We start from the raw sequence: 19,476 nt of genomic DNA on the forward strand, positions 1-19,476 counted from the left end.
ACAACAAATCTGGGCTGTAGCCTCTGGGGGCTGACTGGTCCAGATGGGTGAACTTGATGGGATAGTAAGACAAAAGCCACAGCAACAATGACCCAAGAGACTGAGAGGCAGAGGCCTCGGTCCCGGGCTGGCTCTGCCACCAGCCAGCTCCGTGAGTTGGGGCAAGTTACAAGGTCTTCAAAATCTCATTTTCTCTGGTGAAGAATGGGGAGCTAGGAGACACGGAAAGAGTTGCCCCCCGCTTTAGTTAGGAGCCCACAGTTGTCAGCAGGTCCCACTGATTACGCCTTCCTCCCTGGGCAGCCCTGAAGGTAAATGCTGGCAAGATGCTGCTGACAAGGAAGAGACCCTGCAAGGACCACTCCCCTCTGTCCTTGCCCTCCTGTCACTTACTTCAGGGCAATCTGAACCCGGGTTGCACCCACTGCTTCTGATTCGTCACTGTCAAAAGCAGCGGCTTCTGAAGCACCCAGTCTGAAAGGGAATATGGAAAAGGAGGAGGGTCAGGCTTCCCTGCGGCGACCTGGGGCCAAAGTCATTTTCCAGAAACAGGGTTCTCTCTGGGAGGGTGTGGATGGATCCTCAATGAGGAAAGTTTGGGTCTGCTCAGCCTCCTTGTGGACCCTTCCTTCCCACAACTGCCCTGAGTCCCTCTCTGGAACGGGCTGCTCTTTCTCCAGTGCTTGCTCCCCCAGCCAGACGCCCCTTAATGGCAGTCATGGAATCTGAAGCCTCCAGCCCCAGGAGGAGCCGCACGGTCTGCATCTTCAGCACGGCCCCAAAAAGAGCAGCAGGGGGAAGGTGGGGTCACCCGGGCATGCCCTCCTGCGGGCCCCTCCCACACACCTGAGGGGGCCTGGTCTCCGAATATTCAGAGTTTCCAGAGACAGCCAAGACTCAGAGACCCACCTCTGCACAGAAGCCTCATACACACCACTATCCCCGGCCACGGACTCATCTGACACGGCAGCTGAGACACAGGCCACTTTCAGGCCGCACCCCTGGGCCGTATTCACAGCTGGAGGAAGAGGGTGAAAAAGGATGGCAAGGCATGGTTCAGAAACCAGGACACTGGCTTGGCAACACACACTTTTGATCCACTCTCTGTCCTAAGACAGTCCCACCAAATTCAGACCATCCCTGAACTTGACAGCAAGGTCCTGCCTTGCTTTGGGGTGAAGGAAAGGATAGCATATGATTCTGTGTTTAACATCCCAGACTCTGGAGCCAAACCACCTGGGTTCACATCTCAGCTCCACCACTTACTGCTTCATGACACTGGGACACGGATTCAACCTCTCTAAGCCTCGGCTCATCATCTGTAAAATGGGGATAGTAATACCTACCTTGCAAGCCTGTCAGGAGGACCCAATCAGACATTACAGAGAAGTCCTCAGCACGCAGATTGGTGTGGAGAAAGTGCTCTAGAAAATTCAGTACCACTATCCCGACTGCGACTAGCATTCCTATTACTATGGTGATGCCTTCTAGAGGGATCCTTACACACCTGGGGGAAAATGACAGCCCTGGGTCCCTCGGGAGGGGCAAGGGGAGGAAAAACAGAAGGATTTAAGCACAGCTCTCCTACTCCATCTATCCCATTCCGCTCCTCACTCAGCTCCTCATCTTCCCTGCCCTCGATGGAGACCCTCAGGAGTCTCTGACCCGGGGCTGAGATCGGGCATTTGGCACATGCTGCACATTCCTTCCTTCCCCAAGTAGTGAGCGCTGATGGTGTGCCAGGTTCAGAGCTGCCACGATGAATAAGACAGTTCCTGACCTCTGTGCAGTGGGGAAGGCCACATTCAAGTCCTTCACCTCACAGCCAGACCTTCTGAGCACCTGCTGCATGCTGGGCATGGGGGCGGACTGGAGAAGAGGCTGGGGGTGGGGCAGGCTGGAGACAGGATGGTGACAGTGTGCCTGGGAGAAGCCAAGTGGCCATCTGCGTGCGGCTTTCCCAGCCCGTGTCCCACGTCTGCTGCAGCCCCAGGAGACCTCCCGCCTTCAGACCCACGCATCTCCACCCTCCACTAAGCCACTTAAGGAGATTAATTTGTCTGCTGACTGAACAGCGGCACTAATCGCATAACCTGCTTAGCGTCTAGGCTCAGCCTGGCAGCACTCACTGAGGAGAAGGCTTCTGGAGATGGGACGAAGGAAACACCATCCTGAGACATGTGCGTTCTCAGGCCCACAAGCCCCAAAGACGCTGTGGGGGAGGGGAGTCACTCCCCAGCACTCAGCTGGGGTCCCAGCATCCCTGACTCGGCTTATCACTGCCCTTAGACAGGGAGCATCAGGAACTCTTCTGAAGCCTCGTTAGAGGTGCCACCTGAACCCTCTCCTCTCTAGGGAGCAATTTTCTGAAGTTTGCCACCTGCTGTAGTAGGAAGCCTGTTTGTATTTTTGTTTGAGAGCACTCAGCAAGACTCCCTTCCTGATGAGGGAGCCCCAGGGATCTCTCGGCTCCTCTTCTAAGGAAACGGCTGGCACTCACCCAGCAGAGTCTTTAATTAACCAGGAAATCTCGTCTCCCCCCTTGCTCCCACTGGCACTTGCACACGAACAGATAATTCTGGGCACAGTGATGCCCCTCCTGCCTACTCCTGGAGCCTTAAGGCTGAGATGGGTCCAGCTTCTTCTAGCTGGCCTCACAGGGGGACAGGAGCAGGAGACTGTTGCAGACAGAGCCAGAACATTTCTTAGTGTGGGTTCTGAGCGGACAGTCTTGGCACCAGTCCTGACTCTACTGCTTCACAGCTGTTACACTGACCTTGGCCAAGTCATTTAACCTCGCTGTGCCTGAGCTGGTTCTTCTGTAAGATGAAGATAAAAATAGCACCCACCTCACAGAGTTGTTATGAGGCTTAAATGAGTAAATACACATAATAGTGTCTGTATCTTGTACACCCGTACTCAATATATCATAGCCAGGAAAGCCCGGGGAGCCCCAGGTGAGGTAACTGGGCACCAAGCTCAGTCCTGACCTTCACACCAGGTGGGCGTGGGGGGCCAGTAAGCACCAGGAGTGTCTCAGGAATAAACACAGAGCTGCCTCACATCCTAAGAGGAGTGTGACGATCAAGAGGTCAGGTTCTGGGGTCAGAAAAACCCAGATTCCGATCCCTGCTTCCCCATCTGCTGGCTGGGGGACCTAGGGCAAGTGACATCACTTCTCTGAACCTCTGTTTCCTCATCTGTGAAATGGGCATAATAGAAGCATCCTATTTCGCTGTATAAAGCACATTGCCCACTGCATAATATTATATTTATGTGGTTATATGTTACATACACCCCAATAAATATTAACTATTATAATTTGCAATGTGGTTGCTGCTAAAGATAAAGAATTTCTCCTAATAAATCTTAGCTGTCATCATCAGCATCATCTTCTATTTTGAAGATTCCAACTTGAATCTCAATCCATACCAGAATGTTCTTTCTGACCCCATGTGAAATGGGAGTCAGATCATATTCCCTGGCCTCAAACGGTCAGCCAGGTCCCCGCTGCAATTAGGATAAACCCAAACTCCTTCCCGCAGCCCAGCAGGCTCACATGCTCCGGACTCTGCTTGACCCTCTGGCCTTGGTGGGGAGTCCCTACCTCTGGCCCCTCTTGTAGCCCCTTGCTCCGGCCTCAGAGATTTTGTTCCCGCTTTTCCCAAGGCTGGCTCCTTCTTACCATTCAAGCCTCCATTCAAATGCCACCTTCCTTCACGACCCAGTCTGAACCGGCAGCCCCACCCCAACCAGAAAGGCTCCATCACACTCCCCATTTTATTTTTTCCTAGTGCTTTGACTGCTCTGGTTGTACAGTTATTGTCTGCGCCCTCATTTGTAGGTACACTTCATGAGAACAGGGACCTTGTCTGTCCTTAACACTGTATCTTTGTGACTAACCCTGTGCCTAGCACATGCCTATCTATCTGTTGAATGAATGAATGAACGAATCCATGGACATCCATTCAGCACAGGACCATTAGTTTCAGTAGGTACTTAATAAATATCTGTTGAATGAATAAATCCACCATGGGAATACCCTCAGCCCAGGACCTAGAACATAGTAAATACAGAAGAATTATCTACTGAATGAATACATCGATATACCATGTAAAGCTATGGTACACAGGAAGCAGTCAGTAGACACTGACCATAGTTATCACAGGGGTCCACGCTCAGGCCCGAGCACAGCTCATCCTCCTCCCTCCTTGTGGTCCCTACCCCGAGATGGGATGCTCCCTACCTCGGCCCAACTGCTTGCCCTCGGTTCCAGGTTCCTCCAGCCGGCACCTCTCCCGAGTGCTGTTGCCAAGGCTCAGTCCACAAACAGAGGCACTCAGCTCTGGGTCTTCAAACTCTAGGGGGCTCAGGAAGGCGTCTCCGGCCAGGAGGGGGTCAGCGATGAGAGGGGAGCAGGGTGGGGAGGGGGAGGAGAGGGAGGAGCGGGGGGACAGGGAGGTCATGGACTTCGGGGTGCCGGACAGGGAGCGCAGGGCCTGCAGGCGGCCACCCCCCTCCGCCTTCTGGGTCTTGGCCACCTCGTCCTCGTGGATGGTGGTGATGCAGCCCGAGGGCCGGAAGCCCGTGGCCCCCTCCAGGAGCAGGAACTCCACCTTGCTCTGCAGCTCTGAGTCCAGCTGCTCGAAGGGGTCATAGTAGAGGTCAGTGAAGCTGGCCGAGGTGGAGGAGTCCAGGCTGGAGGCGGCCAGGGAGCCCCGGCTGGACGTGAGGGATCCAGGGCTGCTGCCCGAGGACAGGGATTGCATGCTGCTCGAGAGGCTGGAGGCAGGGCGAGACAGGAGGGTGAGGCCAGAGTGGGTGGGACACCTGAACTTCCTGCCTGGCTCTGAAAAGCACCTCAGGCACTTAGAACACGTTATCTCATGGGACCCTCCTGACAGTCTCCAGGGAAGACCCCGCACCCCCATTTCACCCGAGAAGGCCACACAATCAGAAAGTGGCAGAGCTGGGGTTCAAACCCAAGTCAGCTGCCTTAAAAGTTCACATTTTCCTCTACATCTCTGTTTCCCAAACCTCCATTGGCTGCGTTCCATTTTCATGACTTTTTTCCCTATTTGAATCCAGCCCAAAATAATACTTCTTAATATTTTTCTTCAAATAAGCTCACTTTTTATACTTGAACACATTTATCTCAAAAGGAAACTTTATATCGTGTGTAATTTGAAAAGCAGTATCACTTACTACAAATAGAAGGCAATCATTAAAAATATCTGATGAAAACAAAATGTTATTAAATTCCAGCGATGCACTGTTGCCCCCCAAGGCCCAGCCCTGAGCCCTACTCTCTCTGTGTTGTGAAAGTGGGTTGGCAGGTGTAAGAGACATGAATAAGACACACCAGCGTCTTCTCCCTGGTGTTGTCAGAAGGACTGAGAGGACTGTGGTCTGGAGAGGGGAAGGACCCTGCCCCCCGGCCACGCCAGGCCCAGCCCAAGTCCACTTGACTAACCACCTGCCTGCTGTGCTTTTGAATGTGCACACTCAAGCCACGGAGGACACATGCAGGGCAGAGCCCGGGCCGGACCACCTCGGGCTGCCTGCATCTGGCCATCCCCAGGAGAGCACGTGCTGCCCCCCACTCACCTTTTCAGCTGTGAGTGCAGAGCTGCCACCTGCCGGGTGGCTTCCTCCAGTTCTCTCACGAGCTGGTTCCTCTTACTGTTTAACTTTAACCTGAAGGAAGAGAAGGCATGAGGGTGGGGCCCCGAGGGATCCAGCCTCCATCTCCCTGAAAGAGGAATCACAGACAGGTACATACTCGTGGAGATGTACACACACATACACATACACACACACACACAAGAACTTTCTGGAAGCATTTTACTATGATGTTTGGGGAGATATGGCCTCCACATATAATCCTATAATTGCTACATTCATCACCTACGATATACCAGGTGTTGTGCTAGGAAACTTATGACATTGCCTTAATTCACGTGAACAACCCTACCCAGTAAGAATGGTTTTTATCACCTTACATATGAGGAAATTGAGGCTCTTAGAGTTAAATAATTTACTTAAAGCTAGAGAATTAGTGGCAGAATTAGGATTCTATCCCTCCTTCCTTCTCCCTTCTCCCTTTCCTTCCTATCTTCCTCCCTCCCATCCATCCATCCATCCACCTACCCACCCACTAATATTTACTGAGTACCTACCTTATACTAGATAGACCCTGTTGTTGGCACTGGGGATAATGCTGTGAGCAAAACAGAACTTGTTTCTGCTCTTATGGAGGTTACATTCTACTGGAAGGATGGGGGAAGACAGATATTAAGAAAATACTCAAATATTTAATATCTAATTAACACACATGACAAGGTCTCTGAAGCAAAAGGACAGAAGAGCAGAAAAGAATGTAAGAAGAGAGACCCAGTTTAGACTGGCAGGTGAACCTCTTTGGGCAAGTGACCTTGTGGCTGAGACTGCTAGTGCTCACCCGGATCTGGGCCCTCCTCAGCTCCCTGGGCCCCCTTCCCAGCCTCCCTTGCAGTTGGGTGGGGCACATGACCAGGTTCCAGCCAAAAGGATGTGAGAGAAGTGATGCTCATCTGAAGTGGTTAAGAGAAGTGGGAATGTCTTCTCCATCATCCCCTGGAGGACTCTTATGGCCTAAAAGGGGAGGCGCCACAAGATGGGAAGAGCTGGAGGTCCCTGAATGACCAACCACACAGAAGGATGCCTGTCAGCCAGGAATACCCAACTGGCAGCCACGTGCGCAAGAAATAAACTTATGTTGTGTTAAGCCACAGAGATTTAGGGAGTTCATTCTTGCAGCAGTTAGCTTCCCCTGACTAGTAGAGAAATTTAAGTTGAGACGAAGGATCACCAGGAGTTGTCCAAAAAAAGTGCAGGGGAAAGAAGACTCCAAGCAGGGAATTTCAACAGAGACCTCTGTCGTTTTAAGGTCACGTGGCTGCCGTGAGGAAAAAGGGCAGCAGGCTGTGGACTGAAGGCTGGGAGAAGAGTTAGGGTGGCTATGATGGTATAATTGAGATGGCATCACTGGGGTGATGCTGGAGGAGACAGAGGAAAGTACATAGGCTGGATGAGGGGCGAGGCCGAGGGAGTAAATGAGGAAGACTCAGAGGTTACTGCCTCGAGCAGCTGAATGGATCTGGAGATGGTTTCTGTTGAGAAGGGAAGGTGGTAGGCAGAGCAGGTAGGAAAAGTAGAGTTCCCTTACGGATGTGTGGATATGAACGCTGAGCAGGTGGCTGTGGTAAGAGTGGGGGATCTTCATCACATGGATCACTGTGAAAGAGATTACCCTCTGTTATGGGCTGAACTTTGTCTCAGCAAAATTCACGTTGAAGTCCTAACCCTCAGTAGCTCAGAATGCAACTGTATTTGAAGATAGGGCCTTTAAAGAAGTAATTAAGGTAAAATGAGGTCATATGGGTGGGCCCTAATCCAATGTGACTGGTGTCCTTACAAGAAGAGATTAGGACACAGACACGCACAGAGGGAAGACGATGTGAAGACACGGAGAAGATGGCCATTGACAAGCCAAGGAGAGAGGCCTCAGAAGAAACAACCCTGCCAATACCTTGATCTTGGACTTCTGGCCTCCAGGACTGTGAGGAAATACATTTCTGTGCAGTCAGTTAGTTTGTGGTACTTTGGTTTGGCAGCCATAACAAACAAATGCACCATCTTAGGGTAAAATATAGAAGGAAAAAAAGGGAGGGCCCAGGACCAAGCTCAGAGTATACACAGCATTCCAAGGCTGAATGGACTGGCAACAGTCAGCAAAGGAGCTGGAGAGACTGGCACCAGAGAACCTGGAGAAGATCTAGGTGGGAGCAAAGATCTGCACCCAGGCATGTCTGACACTGAATCCCAGTTCAGTAACTACCTCCCTGGAGGCAAAACTCTCGCGTTTAGAAGAAACTGCGGGATATGGGCCCATGTCTCAGCCCAGCCTCTCCTGAAATCCCCCATGGGGGGCTGCTTTGGGGGGCTCCAGGGAGTGTGCTGGCCCCTGGACTGGCTCCCTCTAACCCCTGCAGTGGGCCCACTCCAAGGTCCCAGACCAGAGAGGGAAGGGGCACCATCAAGAAGCCTGTGCCCTCCCAAACTGATGACGTGGGCTGCTCTCATGTATCCACTAAGATGAGTGGTTCTCGGCGCATGGCCCACAGACCTCCTGCATCAGAAAGGGAGGGGTGCTTCTTACATGCACATTCCTGGGTCCTGCTTAGGAATCTGCATCTTCATTCAGTATCGCTGGTGACTTTTAGGCGCATCAAAGTTTATGAGCTGCTGCACTGACTGGGGATTGCCAGGCAGGGGCTGTGCCTCGCTCTCCCAGCGCCTAGCATGGTGCCCACCACGTGGACATGCTCAGTAAGTGACTGCTGAATGGAGGTTTCTGCCCCAGTGGAAGGAGGCCAAGTTCATTTGCTCTGCCGAAAGACGTTAAATCTCCCGTGGACAGACGTGTCCCACTGCCAGCCTCTTATCCCCTTATGCCACCCTGCTGGAGGGGGACTGACTGACCCATTGCTCCCAGAACATAGCCAACCCAGCTTGCTGCCTGGGAGAAGGGGCTCCTTTCCCTGGAAAAACCTAACTATGCCCTCCCTCCCCCAACATGCCCAGGACTCCAACACAGGCCCTGCAACAAAGACCAGAGCTTGCCCTAGACAACTGAAAAGCGGTGAGAGATGGGCAGGGCCTCTTCCTGGGCAACTGGACTTGAGAAATTACAGAAAAGACAACCAGAGCAGCAGGCAGAGCAGCCTCGGCATGATTCTTGGCCAGCTCAATCCCTGGCACTGTTCTTCCAGAGTCCGGCCTGGGGCTGGCGGGGCAGACAGCAGGCCGGCAGATGGAGCCAGTAAGGGACAGAATCCTTAACTCTCAACAGAAAGGACAGGACTGACTGTGGAATCTCTGGACCTTCCATAAGAGCAAAGCCCTGAGAGGGTGTGAGGTCTGGGGTCAAGCAGCAGCTGGGGCTCACCATTTCTTTTTAATTTTTTTTTTGTGTGTGTGTGAGGAAGATCAGCCCTGAGCTAACATCCATGCTAATCCTCCTCTTTTTGCTGAGGAAGACCGGCTCTGAGCTAACATCTATTGCCAATCCTCCTCCTTTTTTCCCCCCAAAGCCCCAGTAGATAGTTGTATGTCATAGTTGCACGTCCTTTTAGTTGCTGTATGTGGGACGCGGCCTCAGCATGGCCGGAGAAGCGGTGCGTCGGTGTGAGCCCGGGATCCGAACCTGGGCCGCCAGTAGCGGAGCGCGCGCACTTAACCGCTAAGCCACGCGGCCAGTGGGGCTCACCATTTCTACCTTTATTTTCCTCTTCTCTGGGAGAAAATCACAGATGTGTGTTCTGGGAGTAAGTGCAGGTCCCCACAGGAGCCCCAACAGGATGCTGAGGGGACTAGGAGTAGGGTGGCCTTGACTTCCTGAGCACGGGGGTGTAACCACTGGCAGCAAAGCGCAGGTGCCGAGGCCTCCTCCCAGAGGCACTGGGCTTAGCAGGCCATATGGCGTTAGCATGTGATGCCTGGCACATGTCGCGGGTCCAGGAACACATCAAGTGTGGAAGCAGGCAGAGGATCCAGAAGACGGGGCTGGAGTCCCCACAGGCTGGAGCTCAGCATCTGGGGTGTTGATAAAATGCAAGGGCCTGCGCTGCAGCTCAGGCCTGGGGAATTGGTCCCTGGGGTGGGCCCAGGGAGTCCACGTTCTTAACAAGCAGCCTGCATGACTGCACAGCAGCTCTCGGAAGTGGTGGGGAGGGCCCACGGGAAGAGACAGGGAAGCAGGGGGTAAAACGAGGGGTGTCGGGATGTCTGTGATGCTGACTGATTCGTGACTGGGATTTGGCAGGCCTTGTGGTCTGCCTTTCCTAGATGCATCTATTCCTGTCCTTCTCAAAGGCACCTTGAATGGAGAGGCTATTGTGTGAAGGTGAGGGGCATAATACTCCCATTTTGAGAGAGAGAGGAGAATAGAAACAGAGAGAGAGAGAACAGCAAAGTCCGAGGGATGAACACAGACAAGCATGGGGCCGGAAGCAAACAGCTGTAGACACCAAGACTGCTGGGTCGGCTTTCTCTTCTCTCTCCTGCAGGAGGCGCACAGCCAACAGCACTGTCACTGTCCTTCTCGAGGCTCTCTCCTCCCCCTGCCCAGAGGCCCCCTGGCTTCCCTCAGCATGTCCCCCAGAGGACCCTTTCCCCTGGGACCTTAAGTCACCTGCTCAGCAGCTGCTGAGGAGTAGAGATTCTGGTTTCCCTGGACTGGTCCTGTGTACTCAGTGTTCCAGGTCAACAATCAGACCTTTGAAAGATGGGGCTGAAGGCAATAATAAAAGATCTTCTAAGTGGGCAGCAGCCTAAAGCAAGCATGGGCTTCCAATGGGAGCCAGCAGGCCTGGGTTCCAATCCCAGCTCTGCCACTCGGTGAGGCTGGGTGAGCCTCAGTTTCCTCATATATAAAATGGAGATTAACCTCAGGGTTGCTGAGAGGTTTAAATGAGATGATATAGGCTACAGTGTCTGCTACATAATGGTACCACCTTGTGCATGTAGTATAGGGGTCTGTAAGAAAACATCCAATTCTAGTTTCAAGAAACCAAAACGACTATAGCAGGGAAGAGCCTCAATTCACAATCTGGTCCAACCGCCTGCCTTCAGACTATATAGATATTCTATGTAATTATCCTGTTTTTTCCCCGATTAGGCAACTGAAGTCCATACTGGTCAATGCCTTGCTCAAGGTCAGTGGTGGGAAGGGTATCTCTTTTGGCCTAACACGGAGTAAGGCTGCCATGACTCTGTTCTCTTCAGCTGCTGGCTATAAGCATAACAACCAGCTAAGGGTTTCCCAGTGGCAGCAGTAAGGTCTGAGAACAAGTCAGAGACCCAGAGGACTGGCAGATAGACCAAGAGATGCATGCAGAGGCCCAGTAAGGGTCTGTCTAGGCTGGCTGCCCATCTATTCTTTCAACCAACACTCAAGGCATGAGGGCATATAGACACAGGCCTTGTCCCGAAAATGTGCACAGCCCCAGGGAAAGCAGGACAGAGAGTCTTGGTGCTAAAGGAGATTTCTAGCAGGTGCTTCCAAAGGCTACAAAACACCAATTATTGAAGCTTTGTCCTTCTCCTCCTCCTCCCACCTGCCTGGTGGCAGGTCAGTGCTAATCAGCCATCCCTCCCAGGGGAGGATGGAGAGGAGGAAAGCAATGCGTCCCTGGTAGCGGTTCTGATAAAGGGCTTGGTGGGGAGAGATTCCCCACCATTGACCAGGCAATGGACTCTTTGATGTACTTATAAGAGGCCAGGCAGAGGCTGGTCACCTTGATCCATCTGGCACCCCACCATGTGCAAATAGGGCTTACTCAGTTTTTAGGATGGATTGTGAGCTGGGTGCCTTAGGGCTCAGAAGGCTCCCTGAAGGTTATCTTAGCACCCGTCCTGGGGGTGATGAGAGCACATCCAGGCACCTAAGACTCCCAGCCTGCTTCCACTTGGCACAGGCAAGTTTACCTGCTTTATAAACTGGGCTTCTGCCTTTGATTTCACTGCAAAGAGGAATTCCCTTGCTTATCCCTGCCCTTAAACACCCAAACACCCCCGCCTACACACACCCATTTGAAAATCACTATCTTCAATTCTAAGCTCCTTAACGGCAGGGACCTTGCTCAATAAAGTCTGCTGCCAAAAAAACTGAAAATAACTAGACTAGAGTTTAAGGGCATCAGGGCACGGTTCATGACTCACTAATTTCTGAATCCTCCAAATTGCCTTGCACAGAATATGTGCAAGAAAATGTTTCTTGAATGAATAAACAACGGGCTGATGGACAGAAGGAATGAATGAATGAGAAGCTGGGGAATGCAGGACCCACTTTGAACACAGGGTTGTTCTGCGCAGCGTGGGTGTGGAGGTTGGTGGGACGCTGAAGGAAACAGTCTGTTGTAAGGTCTAAACCACAGAATGTAAACCAGTAGCTTTCAGGTTAAATCAACCCACAGATGAAGTGATTTAGCCTTCACAGTATTAAAAAAAAATGTTTTGGATTAGTTGCTAATATTTAAAAATTAAAAATGTAAACAATTCTTTTCTTGAAATACGGGGACCTCTGGCAGCCCGGGGCCCACACTCGCACTTGCTGGACGCAGGAGACGGCACCTGCTTTAGATAAGTGGGGTCTGTGTATTCCAGTCCGCCACGGTCCACTGCCAGGTGGGCCTCTAGCATTTATACCACCTGCTTGGCCCACATGAGCATCTCAGTTTGCAACCCTCATCTAAACCAGTGTTTTTGAAGCTGCAAATTGCAACTCCTTAGCATGTGGTGAAATCAATTTCGTGAGTCATGACCAGCGTGAAAAGAAATGCAATATAAGAGAGAAAATATCAGAGGACCATCAGACTTAGAGTATGCACTGTTTTATGAAACTTCTGTATAATGTGAGTCACTGTCACAAAGTTGGAAAATGACTGCTCTAAATTATAGTTATGTGGCTTACCTTGGTCAGAAGATAATGTCTGAAAACCTGGACCTGAGCAGGCTTTTTGGTAACATGATTTCCCGTGTAAAGTAGTGGGGTAGTTGGATGGTGACTCACATTCCCCAATTTGCTACTTTGGAAAGTTGCCAGAGCTCTAAACTGAAGGGTCTCAGGGTGGAGCCCAGGTGCCCCAGGTTGTCCCTCTCGCCCCTTCCCCTGCTGAGGGCTGGAGGGTAGACGGGCAGTGAGGAAAGGGCCCCCGCCCAGCCCCACCTCTCCGTCAGCGCCTTGCTCTGGGTGTCCCGGGCTGCCTGCAGGTCCTTCTCTAGCCGCTTCCGGGCCATCTCCAGCTGCTCCACCTCCCCCTGGGTCCACTTTCGGGGGCTGAGGAAGCGCATCTCCTTCAACAGCTCCTCCTTCTCATTGATGAGGATCAGCCGGTCCCTCTCTGAGTCTAGCACTCCAGGCCAGGCCTCACTGTCAAGCTTGGCCAGCTGGATCTTCAGGTTGGCAATCCTGCAGGCCAAGAAGGGGAGCATGACTGGGGTGTCCAATGGCACTGCAGAAGTAGAGTAACAGACTGCAGTTCCAAGGTCATGAGTTACAAGGAGCCATGACATCTTCAGAGCAATCTCTGACAGTTACTGTCTTCCTTTTGATCAGCATATCTTCCCAAGGAACATAAATTTATCTAACAAACACACGTGGTGCCTACCATGTGCCAACAATGAACGGGATCTGCAGGGACAGGGTAGAGGCATAAACAAGGCAACATCCTTGCCCTGAGGGACACTAAGCCTGGTGGCTTAGAAGAGAGAGGTAGATTCATCACCAGGCAATAGCCTCTTACCACTAGCTGTGTGACCTTGGGCAAGTTGCTCCATCTCTCTGAATGGAATAATAAAAGCTCACTCCCCATAGGGTTGTGGTTGAAGGTTTTACGACAATCCATAAACTCTCAAAGCACAGTATTGGGCTTAGAGTAAACACGCAACAAATGTTTCTGCTGCTACAGTTATTACCTGGTTTGACCACTTATTACATATATAACATTGGGCAAACTCCTTGAGCCTTGTAGATAAGAAAACAATCATTCGTCCTTCAGAATTGTGCAAGTGAGCAATAATGTATTCAGAGTGTGTGGCACACAACAGATGCCTCAACCAGTGGCAGTCATGGGCCCGTTACAATGACAGCAAATACTACAATTGCTAACCATGTGTTCCCGGTCCAGAGAGTGGTGTTGGCACTGTGTGAACAATTGTGGATTTGGAGTCAGAGATCTTGAGCTAGAGTCTTGGCTCTGGCCTTCTTGACAGAAGGCTCCATTTCTTAAGAAATTATTTTGGTATCACGAGCTTATAGCACAGTGCCTGGTACACTGCAGGCACTTACTAATGTTAAAAGAAGGAGCTGGGAGCCCTGTCCCTTAACTTCTTTGACTCAGTATCCTCATCTGTAAGGTCAGGACAATAATGACATCTACAAGCTGGGTTATGAGGATCAAATGAAAACATATCATTAAGAGCTCTTCAAACATTGCCAAGTGCTGTATAGATATTAGGTATGATTATCTTTGGACCAAAACAAGATTCACAGTACAACTAAGATTACTGCTATAAATATCTAAAAGCAGTCATGATGTGATCCTTTAGGATTTAGCCTCTGCAAAGTCTTTCAGCTATCACGTCCCAGCCTTACCCCATCCCTAAAGGATGGATAAGACCTGGTAGAGAACCCTGTTGCACAGGTGTCCAGAGAGGATATGGCTCACCTAAGATTGCAAGTCATAAACATGGCCAGTACTTGTTGAGAGCCCAGGCCTCTGGACTCTCAGCTCAATCTTATCTGCAGAAAATGTGGCCAAACTCTTATTTTATCAAAACACCATTGGAGACAAGATCTCCATGCTGTGTAGTAAAAACTGAACAGGGAGAAACACATCTAGGTTTGCTCATCCCCCAGCCACGTATCTCAGTAGGGATTCTTAGAATTAATTAATTTAAATTCCATATTCACATATGCAGCAATCCATCAAGACTAGCCTTGGGATACTTTGTAGCTGCTGTTCTCCAGCTGCTTTGAGGATATGTGGTATGGCCAGGTCTTGCAGGGGCTCCACTACACGTGGGACACTGAAAGGGTGACTTGTGCTTTCTTGGATGTGCTTTCCCTATGCCAGTGCTTCTTTTTCTTTTTTTCTTTTTTTTTTTTTTTTTTGTGAGGAAGATCAGCCCTGAGCTAACATCCGTGCTAATCCTCCTCTTTTTGTTGAGGAAGACCGACTCTGAGCTAACATCTATTGCCAACCCTCCTCCTTTTTTTCCCCCCAAAGCCCCAGTAGATAGTTGTCTGTCATAGTTGCATGCCCTTCTAGTTGCTGTACGTGGGACGCGGCCTCAGCATGGCCGGAGAAGTGGTGCGTTGGTGCGCGCCCGGGATCTGAACCCAGGCCGCCAGCAGCGGAGCGCACGCACTTAACCGCTAAGCCCCGGGGCCGGCCCTGCCAGTGCTTCTTAAGCTTTGAGCCATACATCCTTTGGAGAATCTGATGAAAACTACTCACTCCCAGACCTGCACATGTGACAAAACTTGGCATGCAATGATCAGACCTTGCATTATAGCCACCTGCCCTCCTTCCTTCAAGCCCTGCAGCCTCTGCTTTCCCATTTGGCAGGTCGCCCTGTCCTTTACACTTAAACTACCTTTGGGTGAAGAGGGAGGCCTGAAGCTGGATACAAATGAGCCAGGAGGCGCTGTGATGAGAGGTTTAATGGCTCCACCCCAGATGGAGGATTTCCATCCTTTAGTCTCTCCAGAACTGATCATCTAAGATAGGCATTACTACAGGCTGGAATAGAACCAGGGTTCAGAGTGGTCCCCGTCAGAGGGGACAAGAAGCGGCTGTCTAAATGCAGAAGTCCTGCTGCTTTGCTGGACCTCTAGGGGGAGCTGAAATAGTACACAGGATGTATTTTCTTTTCTACCTGACCAGTATCTAATTTCTCCTTCTTTTGTTAACAATATTCCAAGTTTTCTTTGGAAAGTCACTCCCCCCATACTTTCAAGTCACTTGGTTCCCACAAAGCTGACCTCAATTGCCTTCCCAGAGTTGGGCACATGACCCATGCCTGGACCTTCTGAGAATTGTAATTCCTTCCACCCTACAACAATGATTGGTTCATGCAGAAAAGCCAGTGAGTCTCAAATCCAAAACTTGTTAAAACTGTTGGGAAAGGTAGGTCCTCTTTCTGCTGGGGCTGCTAACCTGGTAGTATGTAAGCCTAGAATAGCTGGGGGTCATCTTTCCACTTTGACAGGAAAATCTGTCCACACAAAGGCAAGCAGGGTGGAGAACAGGAAGGAGATTGAGTCTATGTAACATCATTTGAATCCCTGGATCCAGCTGTACCTGAAGTTAGCATACCCCAGGACTTTGGAGTTCAATAAGCCAACAAACTCCCTTTTTTTCTTCTTCTAGTTTCTACAGGATTTCTGTCATTGCTGTAGAGGGTTCTGCTGCTCACAGAGAGTTGGCAGAGGGGCAGAGCTGGGCACTGCTACACTTTACCTGGCCTGGCTTAGAACGCCCATGGGCCAGGCCATGTCGCCTAAGGAGGAATGGATGTAATATGCCTGGCTTCATTCACCATCATACTCTGTGGGTTCTTTCCCAGTAAGGCTGGGTCAGTGTATAGAAAGATCATGGACTTAGAGCCAGATCACCTAGGGTTCAACTTCTAACTCTACCACCTCAAAAAGCCATGAAACATCTTAGATCTTACCTTTCTCTTCTCTTACATGGAGATAATGTGATATATGCTATGCTATAAGGTTGCGGTTAAAATGAAATGGGATGATGCACATACAAATGTTTTAGTATGATGCCTGGCCCATAACAGATGCTCTAACAATGTCAGCTTTGATTGTTATTTTAATTTTATTTGTGGCAGTGGTACCCAACTGCTTAGGATTCGGTGAAGCCACAGAACATCTAAAGCCACTAGGGTCTACGTGGTTTAAAAGCACAGCTTGCTCCCAGTTGGGTAGGAGACACTGAAGTGGGTAATATCCACAGTTTTTTTAGCCTGTTGCTAAAACCCCAGTTGTGCTCCTTCAAACAAAACTACTTCAAGGATCATTGGAAAACCTTGATTATAGAAACTGAGACCAGCACGTGGAAAAATAACTAGGCTTTGAGGTTAAATAGATCTGGGTTCAAAGCACAATTCTACTTTTTTTTTTTTTTTGTGAGGAAGATCAGCCCTGAGCTAACATCTGTTGCCAATCCTCTTCTTTTTGCTGAGGAAGATGGGCCCTGGGCTAACATCTGTACCCATCTTCCTCGACTTTATATGGGACGCTGCCACAGCATGGCTTGACAGGCAGTGTGTCGGTCTGCGCCCAGGATCCGAACCTGCGAACCCTGGGCCACCAAAGCGGAGTGCACGAACTTAACCGCTATGCCACTGGGCAAGCCTGCATAGTTCTACTCTATCTTGCTAAGTGTCCCTGGGCCAGTCATTTCCTCTCTGCATTTCAGAGAGGATTAAAATATGAAATTTATAATACTTATCTTCATAATCCTTGTGAGGATTAAACAAGATGAGGTACATAAAAGCCAGGCACAGAGCAGACACTCTATAATAGTACTCTATAATAGTAATTATTACTCTATAATAGTAATTATTATTGTTAGAACCATCCCACCCCCTGCCCCTAGCCTCATAATTACCTTCTCTTAGCCTCTTCATATCGAAGGCGCAATCTGACCTTCTCTGCCAACTGATTGTTGCTGTTGGTGCCACACTGGAGGAAAGAGCAAAGTTGGGAATTATATGGCTGTTGTGGCCGGTGCTGGGTTGGGTTTTAAGAGCTCATGAGAGACTTGACAGCTTGCGTGGGAAATAGCTAATAATAGCCCCCAATTATTGAGCTGGCTGTGCGGATTGCGGCTCAACTAGTTAGGCAAACCACTTTCTTTCCTTCAGGGCATGGGAAGAGCCCTGAACTTGGACATCTATCACTTCTAGAAGAGAAGCCGAGGGCCCAGAACATCATCTTGCAGCCCAAAATGGTTGAGAGCCCATTCAAGCCACAGACGCCTGGAGGCGAGTTGGTCAGGAGGAAAGGGGGACAGCCATATACAAGAAAGCCATTATGTGGGTGCTGGGGAGCGGGTCAACCCAAAATTCAGGGAGGCTGCAATCAGGAGTGAAACACTGAGTGTGCAAGGAGAAGGTCCTAGAACTCGGAAGGAGGCACACAGTTCTATCCCAAATACTTCAGCCCACAGGTGGCTTGCAGCTGGACACATGGGTGGTGTGGGGAAGGAGAGGGCAGCTCCATTTGCCATGGCAGTCTGCCAAGAGTGGCAAGAAGCTACAAGGCTCACCCAATCACAGGTGGGTGTAGCTTCTCTTCACAAGTGGGGACACAGCTACAGAGATCAAACAGGAATAGCATTTAGCCACAGCGGCTGGCAGGCATGTTTGTTCAGTGTCACCAGCTCTAGGAAAACAAAAGCTCTCCACAAGTTATGAGCGCTGTGGTCAGTCCTGCTCTGAAGCTTTCATGAGCTACACCTGGACAGCACTTGTACTGCCCGTTACAGTGACAGGCTGAGCTCTTGAAGTGGGAGTCACGCAGCTGTTTGAAAGCTGCATGCGTTGTTTGGGGATGAACGGGGGGAAAATATCCTTTGCTTTCCAGCTGGTGAAAGAAAAACACAATGGGCTGCAAAATAGCATGAAGGAAACTAGAGAAAGACACTTGGTCCTTCAAAAATGCTCTCTATGTGCATCTAGAGATGCCAGCCTGTGGCCAGGCAACATTCAGGACACGGACCGCTGCTGGCTTTTCCTCCACACCATCATCTCCTGTCATCCTCAGCCAGGAGGTCTGCAAGAGAATGGAGCTCCAGAAGGCGGAGTGAGCAGCCAGCCCCACAGAGAGCCACCAGCCAGCTCCTCAGGTGAGTACCAAGAAGGCGGCCGCCCATCACAGCAGCCTCCCGGAGGCTGTCCCTTGGGAGGCCCCCAGCAGCACGCACTGCCTACTCACACTTCCCGAGATGTCCGTCTGAGAGCTCACGTCCAGGTACTGTTTCGGCAGCGGGAAACCCGAACTCTCCAGAGAGCTGCTGCTGGACCACAGGTCAGAGTGAGACCCTCTGTCAGTGCAGAAGCCGTCCTTCAGCATGGCGAGGCTCTGAAGGGGGGAGGGCAGGGTTAGCGACACACCTTCCTGGGAGGGAGCTCTGGATCTGTCACACTCCACGTGCCTGTCTCTCCACCTTCTGTAATTTAGAAGGAACCCATGCTCACCCCAGACATCCCACTTCTCTTGTAAAGAGCTAGCAGCGAGTGGGTACTTACTAGGTGCCAGGCACTGTCCTGGGCCCTCTATGTGGGAAAGACCAGTGTGAACGCTGGCTCTGGAGCCACACTGCCTGAGCTGGAGCCTCTGCTCTGCTACTTCCTAGCTGTGTGATCTGAGCTAGTTGATTAACCTCTCTGTGCCTCATTTCCTCTCCTGCAAAATGGGAATAATCACAGGCCCTATCTCACAGGGCTATCATATTGATTAAATGAGATGACCAGTGTAAAATGCTAGTATAGCCAACACTCAATAACTGTCAGCTTTACCATGATCTTATTTAATCCTGACTGCAGTCCTGTGAGGAATGACCTATGATTACCCCATTTTATCAATGAGGGAATTGTTACACGGAGAAGCCGGCAGCTGACAGAGCCAGGATTTGCTTCTGGTCCACCTGACTTAAGACTTGGTGCTCTTAACTGCTACTCATGACAAGAACACGCCTCACTGTCTGTAGTGCCTCGTCTCAATGTTTCCACTGGGCTGCCGTCCTGGGCAGGAGCCTTGAAATTATTCTGTTTGTCACAGAGTGTAAAGCTTCCTTCACTGAGTCATTTACAGCATCTCTGACCCTCAGACTCCTAATCTGCTGAGGGGAA

At 50.6% G+C, this 19,476-nt stretch overlaps 1 protein-coding gene across 3 annotated transcripts in view; it reads right to left on the minus strand.

The window, feature by feature from the left end:
* The window catches only part of WWC1 (WW and C2 domain containing 1), a 156,202-nt gene that overhangs the window by 36,249 nt on the left and 100,477 nt on the right, over positions 1-19,476 (minus strand). For all 3 annotated transcript variants that reach the window (XM_087429445.1, XM_087429444.1, XM_087429446.1), the window contains 7 exons: positions 18,560-18,706; positions 17,232-17,305; positions 12,770-13,012; positions 5,608-5,697; positions 4,247-4,782; positions 910-1,018; positions 394-474 (listed from right to left, as the gene is read on the minus strand). In XM_087429445.1, the coding sequence (XP_087285571.1) occupies positions 394-474; positions 910-1,018; positions 4,247-4,782; positions 5,608-5,697; positions 12,770-13,012; positions 17,232-17,305; positions 18,560-18,706 (1,280 nt within the window). The remainder of the gene's footprint in view (positions 1-393; positions 475-909; positions 1,019-4,246; positions 4,783-5,607; positions 5,698-12,769; positions 13,013-17,231; positions 17,306-18,559; positions 18,707-19,476) is intronic.

Source organism: Ceratotherium simum, chromosome 4, assembly GCF_057802395.1.
Source record: "Ceratotherium simum simum isolate JZ-2026a chromosome 4, ASM5780239v1, whole genome shotgun sequence".
NCBI lineage: Eukaryota > Metazoa > Chordata > Mammalia > Perissodactyla > Rhinocerotidae > Ceratotherium > Ceratotherium simum.